The sequence below is a fragment of the Camelus ferus genome, chromosome X (genome assembly GCF_009834535.1).
Source record: "Camelus ferus isolate YT-003-E chromosome X, BCGSAC_Cfer_1.0, whole genome shotgun sequence".
Taxonomy (NCBI): domain Eukaryota; kingdom Metazoa; phylum Chordata; class Mammalia; order Artiodactyla; family Camelidae; genus Camelus; species Camelus ferus.
Window position 1 is genome coordinate 15962355 of NC_045732.1, and position 14394 is coordinate 15976748.

Here is a 14394-nt window from a genome sequence, read left to right on the forward strand (position 1 = left end):
CAAATGAGTTCACAATCCACTGATATGCTTCATTTGGCAGGTTTTTAAACAGCTAGGAAAATTCATTTTCACATTTTCAAAGGCTGCTGTTTTTATAGATACATATTTGCATAATTTTCAATAAAACAAGCACATAATGGTGGAGTCATTTCCAAACATCTGTTTGCCTACATTCTTCCCACAATCCAAGTTTCTTTTAAAAAATAAGTTACTTTCTCATTTATTGTTATAATACCTCCTTTACTCTGAAGAGTCAACTCTTTTAGTTCGTTGTTGCCAGGTAGCCAATAACCCCTGTGTAGGACGAAAGATTTTCATAGCCACTCTGCTCTACTTGAATGGTTTTGTCTCAGAAGCAACCGTATTGTTGACATTGCTACTGCACTTCAGTTTCCCTGGTGCCATAGGTTGTGTTGAATTCTTTCGAGAGGGCTTTCATGTCTAGATTCCCCCCGGAATCCTTGTTTTGTTCTAGTCTCGGCTGCTACTCCATCATTTTCTACTTTTCTCTGTTTGTGCTAGTATCTCAGCATCCTAAGATTATCATTTTATAATAAGTTCTGGTATCTTGTAGAGCTAGACAACCAGTGTGTTTTCCTTGTTCAGAGGGTTCTTTTATATTATTGTATAAAATTTAGAATTCTCTTTGTTGGATTCTTTAAAAGGACTGTTAGGTATCTTCATTACATGGCATTAAATCTATAAATTAATTTGAAGAGAACTGAAAATTTCCATCTTCAGTCTACCCATTAAGGAAAAGCCCCATTTCTTTCAAATACTCCTAAAATTTTCTAACAAAATTCCTCCACACATTTTTGTGATCTCTACGTTTAAAGCATTCTGGATTCTCTTGGCTTTTCAAGTACCATGTACGTTTCCAAGCTTGACTAAACAGTTCAAAAGCTTTCAATGCTCCTGACATGTTGTCGGAATTGACTGACAGTGGCCTGTGGAATTGATTAGAGAAGGTTAAGTTCCTCTGAACCCACAATCTGCATATTCATGAAGGCAAGAAGCACAGGACTCACTACGTTACGTGACCTGGAAACATATCACGTCCAGTTATCTCTGCTTATATTTAATTTATCTCCAGTGGTGGGATTTTCTTGAGCTCTTTTGATCCCAAAGGACAGAGATTTGCCTGGATTTGCAAAAAGAAGAAAAGGTGTGGGGAGGCAGAGTGGAGTATAAAAATACATATATCCTAGAAGAGATGGAATCCCATGGACATCTGAGAATGGAAATGCAGCGTGGCTGAGCCTCCTAGCCTCACGGGAAGCAGCTCTAGGAGGTAGTTCCAGATTCAGATAAACTTTAGGACCCTTATGAGCAGGAGTTCCTGGATCTCCCAGCATGATGTCACTCCACAGTATGGTTTCTTTCCAAGCTGCATCACGTCTTTTCCAACTCCCCTTTCTCCTTTCCCTCAATGGTGCTATTTACTCATAGTTTCTGTGTTGTCACGTTGCAAATATAAATCTTATCCTTAAACTCATATGTGAGTATAGTCATATTACATTTCCTGCTGGTGGGCAGTTCAGATATCATCATGTTGAATACTCAAAAGTCCTTGGACTCTCTGCAGAGCAGAAATTTGAACCGGCCTTTATAGTCTTCCGTCCACATTGCCTGCTCCTGGGATACTGTAGTCTAAGCCCGCAAGGTCCCCTGAAGTTCACCGCCTCTGTCATTTCTTTAGGCTCAGCCTGTGGATCTGGGTGCTTTGCTAGACATACCACCAGGCTGTCTCTCCTGAAGTTTCTCCCACCTCACGGGGGTCCTGTGCCCTTAACTCCTAAGCCCAATTGCTCAGACTTTCAGGAAACAGAAGTCAGGAGGGAGGATTTCTGCAGTCAGCTTTTGCTCTGGGTCCTGGTAAATGCATCTTCCCTGAGACAAGGGACTGAACAAAGCTTGTCTACCTTATTAGGCCTGGAAGAGGGAAATGTCAATGAGAAGAAAGCAAAAGTTTTTCCCAGTATGTTGTCTTGCTACACACATCGTCGTCATTTTGACTTGCTGGAAACCTATCATGGGGTCTAATCTACCTCATGGTCCCCTCAGGCGTACCCTTTAATAATTCATACTTCTTTCTTTTTCCCTTCCTGCTTACATTCTCGTTCTGGGAAACTCTAGTTTGCCTAGTTCAGCACTTTGGCTCAGAGCCTCTCTTATTAGACCCCTGTCACAGGCCACAACAGGGTTTATGAATTGTTGACTTGGGAGCTATGACTACCCAAGTCCACTTAGAGAGATGAGCAAGTCATGAAGAATAGACCCTGTGGCTTCCATATCAACTGGGATAGTGAAGGGAGACATTTCCTTTGAAAATGTCTCTAGTGTTTGTAAAATGTAACATTTTTAGAGATAAATGGTATGATGAATAACGTTGTATAGAGAATCCTTTTTAGGATGTAGCATTTCAGGGTTTAGAGATAATAGTGAAAACAGTATTTACAGATTGTATGAGTGAGCTTTTGGTACATAACAAGCATCTCCCAAAGTCAGTGTCATACAATAATCATCATTTGTTAGCCTTCATTCGGCTGGCTGAATGATCAGCCGGCTGATCTAGGCTCGGGGGCTGGGCAGCTCTGCTATACTTGGCTCCTCACTGAGGTGCTGGCCCTGGTCTGTTCTATATGTGTCCATTCCAGAGCCCAAACTGACCTGGCAGCAGCTACCTTGAGAAGGTCTTACGGGGACAATAAAAAAGCAAGAGCACATGCCTAACTGCACGAGTGTGTTTTGCTTGTCACATCTGGGCTCTGCCACCTGCCATGCTTTAGGTAATGAGATATTAGCAGAGTCAAGAGTTGGGGAAAGATGTACTGTGTACAGTGGGAAGGCACTTAAAAGCGGTGTGGCATTCAGTGGCAAATCACATCCTGGGGAACCAATGAAGAATAATTCAGTCTACCATACAGACCAGTGCTACCAAGATGGGAATATAATACATTGGTGCTTAATGCTCTCGTGTAATCACAGCTGCCCATCCTTGAAAGGTGACACCAACAGTGACCTTCTCAGGCAGAACTCAGGCACAAATGTTTATTTATACTCCTTTTCGTTGCAGTCTTAACTACCCAGGTGTCCCACCTGCCACCATCTTCCTAGATTCTTAAATTCCACACCAAAGATAATGGCTTCTAAATTTGGTTCTTCCTTCCGGAATCTTTCCACTCAGCACGTCTTCCAAGAAAGGACCTCACTGGCTCTAATGAGTGCATGGAAAGCTGAAATTACTTCAGGTTTTTCTACAGGGCACATTTTACTAGTCAAAGTTATTCTTTGTGATACATTGGATATATCAGTCTTTGATTTCTGCTGAGGAAGAAAGGCTCCCAGAGTTCAAAGAAAACCCTTGCCTTTTGTTGTGGGGTGTTAGGCAGCAGGATTCCCATCATTCCTTTTGAAATGAGTCTGTCGGAAACAGGAAGATGGCTCATTCAATCTCAATGGAGACATTTTCCATCTCAATTAATATACTGTGAATTTTTAGGTCAGAGATTCCTGACCTATGTGAGTGTGTTTGTTGGAGAAGGTTGGGGCAGGGTGTGAATGTTTATGTAACTCATCAGTTGTATTCTTTTAGGCTGCGCTTCAGAATTCACTGAAGCGTGTTCAGCAGGTAAAAAGATGTTTCTTTTTCAGCTTATTATAAAAGGACTCAAGTGTCTTTATAAAAAACTTTGCAAGGAGAGATCCAAAAGGTGCTTGACTAATACAAAGAACAAAATGATATTTCAGTGGGGAGCATTTTAGTGTGGATTCATTCTTACTGGAAAAGAGACAGGGGCTGATGATTTTTAGATAATGTATTCTGAAAATACAACCCTTTGAGCAAGAAAATGATCATGTCATTGGAAGGTTATCCTCAAAGTACAAGCAAAGCAAAAAGACTTTAAAAATCATAAGTGATTAAAAAAAATCATAAACGAAAAAAAATACCAGAACAAGCTGCGACCACAAAATACGCACGTGGTTATCAGTTTCAAACCTTCTTTGGCTGGGGAAACAATGATGGTGTGATCTGGACCAACGTCAGATGCTCTGACACAGAGGACAGCAGCGTCTGAGATGAAAGGGCCTGCTCTTGTGTCTAGCTCCGTACGGTGGAGACAGTGCGCCTGCCATTCCCCATGACGCGCGCTCACTCCCCAGCCCTGCACCGGACTCTCGCTTAGTAGTCTCTGAAACATGGCAGATGGAAACTTAACCGTAGTTGAGTAGCTTGAGAAGCCTAGATTTTACTTTTTTGTATTCTGGCCCCGTTTTACCTCTTGCATAGCAATATATACTCGTGTTTACCGTATCATTGCATTTGATATGATTCTTCAAATTGAAAGCCTCAGAGCTTACTTGGGATTTGTGAGGCATCTCACTGAGAGTTGGGCTACAGGCATGTGAAACACTATTGAGTTTGTTTTCATCCTGTAAGATTAAATGAGTTCATAATGTCTGAAACCAATGCCTTTTTATTCATTGCCTTTAAGAGATGAAAATAACAGCCAGTGCTATTTGACTGCTTTTTACATGCCAGACATTTTGCTAAGTGCTTTATGTTTATTCATTCATGTAATTTTCACAACAATCTTATGAGAGAGTTTCCGTGATTATCACCATTCTGCAGATGAGGAAACTGAGACACAGAGTGATAAAGTCATCTACACAGGTCACACTGATAGGAAGTGGTGGGGCCAGGATTCGAATCCAGAGAGTCTGGCTCCAGAGTTTCATTCCAAACTACCGTACTAGTTCTCACATTGTGTTTTTAGTTCTCGGGCATTTGTGTTTCCTGTACAAACCGTAAAACATCAGTTCCTGGATAAGAAAATGTCTCCTGCAATCTGGATACATCAGGACACAGGACTTTGGTTAGAAAATGTGCTCATATGTGCTCAGCGCCACTTAGAACCTTCTAGTAGCTTCCTGTTTCCCTCAGAACAAAAACACTAAGTCCTTTTAAGAGCTTGTGTGATCTTCAGCCCCCCAGCACTTCTCTACCACTCCCCTCACTTCCTCTAGCCTCCCCCCACCACTGGCCACAAGGCTGTCCCTTAAGCATGCTCTCACAGGAACAACCCATGCCCCAGGACCTTTGCACATGGTGGTCCCACTGCCGAAGTGCTTCTCCCCTAACATTTCCTGACCCCTGATATAACCTCAAAGTTCCCTCACCCAGCAGCTCTCTAGCCTTCCTCCCTGCATTATTTTTCTCCTCAGTGTTCATAATGACCTGGTATGCCATACATTTTGTGGATTTAATTGGTTTATTCCCTGTCTCTGAACACTAGAGTGAACATTTTGTTTTTTCATTCTGCTTTCATTCCTGTTGTATCCCCAGAACTGAGAAGCCAGTGGACGTTCAATCAACGTTTGTTGACTAAATGAATAAGTGAATGCATTATAGAGTTGTTTTGGAGAATTAAATGAACTAACATGGAAAACATCTTGAAAAAGGCTTAGCATGTAATTCGTGTTTAATAAATATTGAGTATTAATAAAATAATGCAATATGTATTAAATGAATGATGAATTAAAAATAGGAGACTATTACTTTATCATATAGTGAAAGAGGGGAATCTAGCTACAGATGCTTTAAATATTTTAACTTATGTTTGCAGTGGATGCTAAGGGAGGTAATTGGGGACATCACTTGTGTCCCCTTTTCCTACTATTCAGAAGGTACCAGAACACACCCTTCCCTGGGCAGAAGAATGTCCCCAAACCTTGCTGCACTTTGGAATCACCTGGGGAATCTTTTTAAAAAATCAATAGCTTTCACTCCCAGATATTCTGATGTGATCGGTCTGGGGGTGAAACTTGGGCATTAGGACTTTTTAATGCTCCCCAGGCGATTCTAATGTTCAGCAAAGTCTGGGAACCACTGCTAAGAAGCTTTTCACAGAACTGGCAACAGCAGGGGGAATTGTCTTCCGCAGTCCCTCTCTACACTTGGAATTGAGAGTTACACCAACCAGAGTTCGATTCTCTATTCTACATCTATGACCATTAGCAAGTCCCTTCACCTCTACCTTACTCATTCAGAGTATGTCTTTGGTGGATTCTGGTGCAAACTCAGAGCTCAGGGCCAAAAAATGTGGATTCGTCCTCCTGTTTTTCCTCTGTTTTGTCCCTCTGGAACAAAGGAATAAAAGGACAGACTTATTTCCAAATGTAGCTAGAGTACAGCACACTCCTCTTACTGAGTCCAAGCTCGTACCACGTACCGCACGACAGGCCAGTAAATCAGGAGATGAGTTGTTGGGGCAAGGGATAGCAACTTTATGTGGAAAACAGGCAGACTAAGAAGATGGTGGAGTGGTGTCCCAAAGAGCCATTTTCCCTGAGTTAGAATTCTTTTATACTACAAGGAGAAGGGAGTGTGGCTGGTCCTTGCAACTTCCTGGTGCAAGAATCTTTTGTTCTTGCAGCTGTCCGCATAGGTCTGGTTTCAATGTTCCTATAAACCTTCAATAAGACAACTGTTATTTTCTGTTCTGCAATTTTTAATCTCTATGTGAATGGAAAAGTGTTGCACCTTTAAAGGTCAGAGCCTTGAGAATGGGCTCTCCTGTAGATTTCAGGCTCGAGGCAACATTCTTTTACAAAAGGTGCAGAACCAGCGTGACTCAGCACAGGGAGCAGAGCACAGGGTTAGAGCTCAAGGAACACATCCAATATGGAGTCTAGGTTTGTTCTCTGTTACACTCTAAGACAGAGCTCTCTTAGGAGATGAGAGAACAGAGCCCATGATCCCCCTGCAGCCCCACTCTCCCCCAGGCACACACTGCCTTGCCTGTTTTAGGCATGTGAGAGATCAACGTGAAGGATCAAGTTCTGCCCAGGGTGGCCTCCCGTGGGAGTGTGAGAGGCGCTGCTTGGCATCCTAGTTCTCAGCCCTAACTTCCCCACTTGTTCCCTATGTCTCAGTCCCTGCCTGCCCCGGCCCCATCTGCGACTGCCATGACTGGGGCTCGCCCTGCATCAGTTTTGCTGGTTTAATCAGGGCCTTGAATTCTGTCCTTTGGACTGCCAGGTCTCTCCATGTGACCTGCCCACCTCCCTTCGTCCCAAGCATGTGCCCCACCATGGTAGCCATGTCTAATCTCTGGATCTAGACAAGCACCTACAATTTCACATAAGGCAGCCTCTCCCCCTTTGACCCTATAATGCCGCCACTCTGAGCCTGGACACTTCTAGAATGGTGCTGGCGACACTGGGGATAGCACACCACCAAGGCCAGCTTCGTGGACGTGTGCCCTATGCAGTCACACAGGGCCCTGAGCTGGGCTTCACATTCTGCTGTCTTAAAGTTCTGAATCATGTTGGAACGAGGGCCCCCACATCGTTTTGGACTGTCCTTGTAAATGATGTAGCAGATGACGCGTAGAAGACCTAGCGTGAATCACACCTGGCTTACACCTGAGAAGAGTGAGACCTCGGCCCAATTATTCTTCCTCCCTGGGCATTCGCAAAGAGGAGGTGGGTGGGGTCAGACGCCCTCCAGTGTGGGGCTTCTGAAGAAGAAGTAAGACACCAGACGAGTGTCGGCACGTGGCACACAACAGGTTCTTTCTCAACGAACACTTCTCTTTTTCCTAGTGTTCCAGATCAAAAGCTGCTAAATCGAAAAGACATTTCCTTCTTTTCCGTTTCAAAGGGATTTTTAAACTTTTATTTTCCTAGTCATTGATACATGCCTAAAGGACGGATCCTGGCAGGTTTTCATTAATTTTTCTTAACTCTCATTAATTACACTGAAGGACAACACGATTCCTCCTTCTCCTTCTCCTTTCTCTATTATATTTGAACAATGTGTTGTCCAGATGGCACATAGAGTAGCATCTTTCAAGGTATTTAAAAATCATCTTCTTTTACTTATTGAAGAAGATTAGAAAGAGAAAAATTGAATTAAGCCCATGTCATTGAAATAATCTTGGCTTACATACTTTAAGGAGATTTCTAGTGTTCAAACTAACAGCTCTTCCCCAAAAGAAGTCTGCCTTGGATGACGTGCATGAGTGAAGACTTCATTAAGAGTCACAGGAGTTGGTTTTCGACCTGACATTCTGGCATCGCAGCCATGGGCCCTGAGAGACAATAAGCCACTCTTCTCGTGTCGGTTTCCTCCCTGGGAAAATGCAGATGATAATAGCTGCTCTGCTCCTTCATTCTCAAGGTTGTTTTGTGGCTCAAATGAGCTATTCGTGGAAGCATTTGGAAAAGTTTTGAATGTGATGCACATTTCAAGTTTAGATAATTGGTAAGACTTCTGAAGTTCAGGTTTTAACAAAAAGGTTCATTCAAATCGTTTGAATGTCTCTCCAGAACAGAAATGCCAAGAGTTAATTCCTCAACTTCTTTGGAAAAGGGGGAATGTATTTGATGCCAGGATAACCTAGTACTACCCAAGTGATCTCCATCACTTCAATTTCGCTGGAGCCAAAAGCCATGCACGTTACCTACTGAGGTTACTCCTCAGCATATCAGTTACAATTGGATACTTTTCCACAAATGGGAAAGTGGGTGGGGAGGGATAAATTAGGAGTTTGAGGCTAGCAAATACAAACTACTATATATTTTAAAATATATATATACATTTCACTTCTGACAAGCTGTAGGTGATACTGATGCTGGTCTGTGGACCACACTCTGAGAACCACTGTCCAGGCTGCTAATCAATTTCTTTATTGAAATCATCTTTTTACTTGTCTGTCTCTCCAGCTAAAATGGGAGTCCCTTAGGGCAGGAGTTGGTTGGGTTTTTTCCTTTTTGTTTTTTATGTCCACATTCCCAGCAACTAGCAAAGTGGTTCTGATAGGGGGTAGGCCCTCAATAAACGTTTATTTGCATGAGTGAATGAGTGAATGAATGAGGTAATGGTTCTAGGCTCTTTATTTAAGTGTGTAAAATTTAAGCATATAAAATAGGTAAAAAAAAAAAAACTAAGTCCTACTGTACAGCGCAGGGAACTATATTCAATAGCTTGTAATAACCTATAATGAAAAAGAATGTATATGTATAACTGAATCACTATGCTGTACACCGGAAACTAACACAGCGCTGTAAATCAGCTATACACAAAAAGTGGGCCTGGAGTTTTCAAGGAAGAAGGCGGCCATGCACAAAGCATGACAGTGGGTCTCCCCGCATCTTTCACACTCTCTACCAAAGAGAGAACAGGCGGTTTTGCAGCTAGAGAGAAGCCATCGCCAGGCCATTGCCAAACACGTCCATTGATGCCTTGTTTCTCTTGTGTGTGTTTGTCCCACAGTCACATGACACAGGCAATCTCTTTCGATGACCCTCGGTTGGAGAGCTGCCAAATCATCCCTCCGGCTCCGCGGAGGGTGGAGATGAGGAGGGACCCAGTGCTGGGATTCGGTTTCGTGGCAGGGAGTGAAAAGCCAGTGGTCGTTCGCTCAGTAACACCGGGTAAGCATGCAACCCCACTTCTCGCTCTCCGGGACCATCCGCCACCCCTTGCCAGCACAACCGCTGTTCCATTTCACAAGTGTCATACTGGTCTGTTTCCGGCTGTGAAGGCTAGTTGAGTTTTCCCAGCAGTGGACAGAGCCAGACCACCAGAGGGACAGAAATGGCTCTGCAAATTAGGTTTTAAACTGCCAAATCCATCATCTCTTGGGACTTAGGAAAACACGGATCCATCATTTGTAACCATGGAAATGACCCACTTCTTGAATGCAAATGTTAAGAGGCAGGCACTGTGCTGTGTTCAGTAAACACATGGCAAACTCCTTAGTGAAAAAGCAGCAAGTTGTGTTTAAGCTCCTGTAGGATTTAGTTCATTGAGGTGGTTGGATTCCTTTACAGAGGTGTGCTCCCCTCCCTTCCCACCAGAGGCAGAATGTATTTTCCTACCCCCTCTGTTGGGCTGGACCAGGTGACTGACTTTGGCCGATGGCATATTAGCCAAGATGACGTGAGTGAAGGCTTAACCTATGCTTGTGCTCATTTCTTGGCCTTCTGCCATGGCCAGAAGATGAATTTCCCTGGAGGGGCTGCTACCCTTTCAGCCTGAGCCCCACAGTGAATGTGTGGGGCAGCCAGCCTGCAGCCTAGAGCTAAGTCCAGCCTGATAGTCACTGTGCAGTAGAACTGCCCGGCCAAGCCTGGCCTTGATCAGCCAATCCACAGTCATTCTAAAGACCTGTAAGCGTGAGAAGAAAGCCTCCTGAATTTGAGGTCGTTTTGTTACACAGTAAATGCTGACTGATACAGTATGTGGCAAATCTCTTAAATTCTACCATCTGATCAGATAATTAATGTACGTGGCCTCAGTCACTCTCATTAGAGTGTACAGATGTTCCACGATCAAAACAGTTGACTATAATGGACTCCAAGGCAATTGCCTGAAGTGGGCTCCCTTTGACTTTCCAGAAACAATGCCCTTTTTCTCATTCATTTAATATACATATTTCTGTACTTATTTTAATGGACTTAGATCAGATTTGTTTTCAGACAAAAGGAAAGTATCTTCTCTGCTGTTTCTCTCCAGGATTTTGCACATCGGCAACAGAGTTCAGAAGTAAAGTACTGTAGGAAGGAGCACAGACTGGCATCAGACTGCCTGGGTTTGAGGGATTTGAATCCTGCCTCTGCCCCTTATTAGGTTTTTTGAGCTTCTGTGTTAACTCCCCTACATTTCAGTTTGATGTAACTTCTCTACATCGTTTGGATAATGAGGATCATAATTTGTACCTTGCAGGGCTGGGGAGAGGATGCAGTGAGTCAGAAGGGTGCGAATTTCATGCTTATTCCAGGAGTGCTTCTCCTCCTCCCCCTCCTCGTTATTATTAAACTCTAAAATATTTGGCCAGTTGAGTGTGTCAGTTAAAGGAAATGAAAGCCACCTAGTGAGCTAGTATAGTTTTTTAAAGTTGATTTCATTTGTCCTTTTTCATCGTTTGGACACAATGTGCCCCAGGGCAAGCACTTCAAATCCAGTTAACCACCATCTACTGGTGCCTAGAAGTTTCCTTTGCACGCCTACCGCTGCCTCACTGCCCAGCTTCTTACTCTGTCTGCTGAGCTTTTTCTGGCATTAGGTACAGATCATCATTTAGTTCTGTGGTGGGGCTGTTGACCTCGATGCAGTGGAGAATTTTATTCTTAAAAAAAAAGAGAGACTTGTTGTTTTTTTATAATAATGAAATAATATATATGCTTTGTTGAAAAACAAAACAAAACACGACAACATAGATAGTATAGAGGATAAAAATTCTGAAAAGAAGTCGTCTGCATTCCTGCTACTGAGAGATCACCATTCTTAACATATACATGGAGAACTTATGTATAGGAGACAATTCTGTGCATACATATGCATGAATTGTGTATCATATGTATTCTCTGTGTGTGTGGACACTTTTTTTTCCTAAGTGGGGTCAATTTGGCATGCAGTTTTGTAAGAGTGTGACACTTTAACCCCTCTGGTTATGAGATTCTCCGAAGTGTGTGTCCTCCTTGGAGCTGATGGGAGATTCAGGTCTTGTTTTTTTGCTTCTATGGCCTCACTTTTCCTTCAACCTCTTCCCTTCATTGCCCTCAGTTCTCCTTAGATTCAGACACTCACACCTACCATTAGACAATTTTGAGAAGAATGGAAAAAGTGAAAAGTAAGGTTAGGGAGTGCTGTTTCCAGTCATTTTTATGAATGAAAATGCTGGTTAAATCAACTGTGTCTACCATCAAAATGACTTTCCTGAACTCCAAGTGATGCCAGTGGCAAGGGCAGATTTTCTGTCGTAGGCAACCCAGCCTTCAGAGTCAAGGGCAAGAGCGTTCGCTCACGTGTACCATTGCTTGACATTCTGGAAGGAACTATGTCGTGTGTTGCTTCCTCCCATAATTCTTACTGAAACAAGAGTATCTCCATTTGAGCAAAAAGCATAGGCCCCATGTCAGTCTGTCCTGTTAATTAGCACGTGGTTTGCTCATCAGAGTAATTAACATCCACCATCCAAACAGTTCATTTGAAAATTGTTCTTTGTTTAACCAGCATTTGACTTCTAGTGACTTTCAGACTTGCACTTGTGTGCAGACACTGCATCTCAGTTCTCACACCTTGAAATGAATATTTTCTCTTACTGATTCAGGGACATGTAAAGGTTTTCCCCACTCTCTTGCTCCCCAGGAGACAAGTGTGTTCTCCAGCTCGAGTGACCCATCTGCCAAGCGTCCGGGTGGGGAGAGAATAGCTCAATTATTTTGAGCTCCATGATCTGGGTGTGAAGTGTTCGTTTCAATTCCTATATGAAGTAAAAGTGATAATATTTGAAAGCCAATGTTTTGGTTGCACCTATTACCCAGACAGACCTCTGGGAATAAAGTGAAAATTCCAGTCCCACGTAGTGCCAGATCCCTGCTGGGGGTCATGGTATTAGACGTGAGAAGATAAGCCATATTATCGGAGTGTTTTAAGTTTTATTTCATACAGATGTGTGCTTCATGCAGCTTTAAGTTTATGTGTCAAGAGACCTGGCAATGACCAGTTTTTGAGTTATAGGAGCAAATTCAAAAGAGGTGTCAGCCACCTTGAACTTGGAAAAGTCCACACACCTTAGCAGAGGTCAGTCCTCCCTTTCCAGCCAGTTCTTTCCCCTGTGTGAGGCTCGGTTATGTCATCCCGTGCGAGGATTAGAGTACACAGTGCGGTTACTAGGTCAGCATTCAGCCCATTGCGGGGTGCACAACAAATGCTCAACACATATCAGTTCTCTCCCTCCTCGTTGGAAAGACAGCTGGAAGAGGCTGCGATGGATCAAGACAGAAACAGGGGTCCTCTGGAATCGCACGTGAGCCCCGACACAAACATCCAGCACAGTCCAGACCACAGAAATGACCAAACACCCTCACCTCCCAGCGGACGGGAGGGATGACTGCGGCTTTACCAGTCCCAGTGGTAGCCCTGTTTCCCTCCTCCCACCTTTTAGACGAGAATTACTAAGATGCTCACGGTAGAGTTACTCCCGGTTCCTTCAGCCCTCCTCCAAAAGCACGTAACACAAGGCCAAGCCTGCAAGTCCTTCCCAGCACCTCCTTGTTGAGCTGCCTTACGGTTCCCCACAGTGTGCAGCCTCCCTGGCGTGCAGAGTAAGTCGATGCAACTGTGTTCAAACCCAGGTGTGCCCGGCTGGTCACAGCTCTGGCCACAGGGCATCAACATCGCTGACTGGCTACCTGTCAGGGGGAATACCTTCTTCTAAGGGCCCCGATACTCAGGGTCTGGTCAGCTGGCCAGCAGCATCAGTGGCCCCTGGGACCTTGTGAGAAATGCCTTACGTCACCCCACACCCCTCCTAACCTGGAGTTGGCCTGCAAGGCAACACGGTCCCGGGCGACGCACAAGCCCGTTAACGTGTGAGAAGCATTGCTCGTCTCAGCCTTGCCTGGGCGGTTTGAGGGCAATGTAGATGCCTGAGTCCCACCTCCAGAGGTTCTGATTTCACCCAGCAGGGTGCAGACTGGGCCGCGGAGGTGGGGTTACCCAGAGCTCCCCTCCCCCGCCGGAGTTCTGTCTAACCTTGAGAAGGTTATGGAGACAAGACCCTGGGTGTGGGTGGGTGTCGTTTTTGCTGAGAGCACCAGTCATTCCTAAGGAATCGTGATGGGGAGAGGAGGCCACGGATGGATTACCAAAGGTCTCCTCACCTGCCCTTCACTCTCATGTGTCTCCAGGTGGCCCCTCGGAAGGCAAGCTGATCCCGGGAGATCAGATTGTGATGATTAATGACGAGCCCGTGAGCGCTGCGCCGAGGGAGCGGGTCATCGACCTGGTCAGGTAGGCGACCCTGTGCCGGGGCCCGTCTGAGCCCTCAGCCAGCAGACGGAGGGCTTCCCCGGGGCCGCTTGGGGCAGAAACATCAGCTCACACGTTCGCCTTGAAAGTGCCGGCGACGCTGACCTCTAATACATAAAACCAGGCTCCGTAAACACAAAACACTCGCCTGCCCACTCTGTGTTAACGTTCAGGGTGCCTGGGCTTGTGCTTGAAAAGTTTTTGAGTCCTCTATCCATTGCTGTAGCCAAGGGCTGCATTTTTGCTCTCTTCCAAAATGATGACCACACTGATAGCTCATAATCAGGGACGTCCCCTTGCAACACCTGACTTCCCTTTAAGTGACGAATAATTTGATACCCGCCATCCCGTGGACACACCAGCACACAGTTCACCAGTTTTTCATACTTGACTGAGTGATTCGTTACTTAATTTTGAAATCATCAACCGAGGAAAAAGGATAATTAGGTCAAAACAAGGACAGTTTAAAAATGTGTTTGCTTTACGGCTTTAGTTTCATCATAGATGTAAATAGTCTGTTTTGTGATATTCTTAAAGGGTTGCCAGAAAATCTACTTGATGTGATGTTA

The 14394-nt window shown here is 44.4% G+C and overlaps 1 protein-coding gene across 5 annotated transcripts in view; it reads left to right on the plus strand.

Moving 5' to 3' along the window:
• FRMPD4 (FERM and PDZ domain containing 4) overlaps positions 1–14394 on the plus strand; it is a 486480-nt gene that overhangs the window by 390772 nt on the left and 81314 nt on the right. For all 5 annotated transcript variants that reach the window (XM_032475991.1, XM_032475990.1, XM_032475993.1 and 2 more), the window contains 2 exons: positions 9281–9441; positions 13705–13807. In XM_032475991.1, the coding sequence (XP_032331882.1) occupies positions 9281–9441; positions 13705–13807 (264 nt within the window). The remainder of the gene's footprint in view (positions 1–9280; positions 9442–13704; positions 13808–14394) is intronic.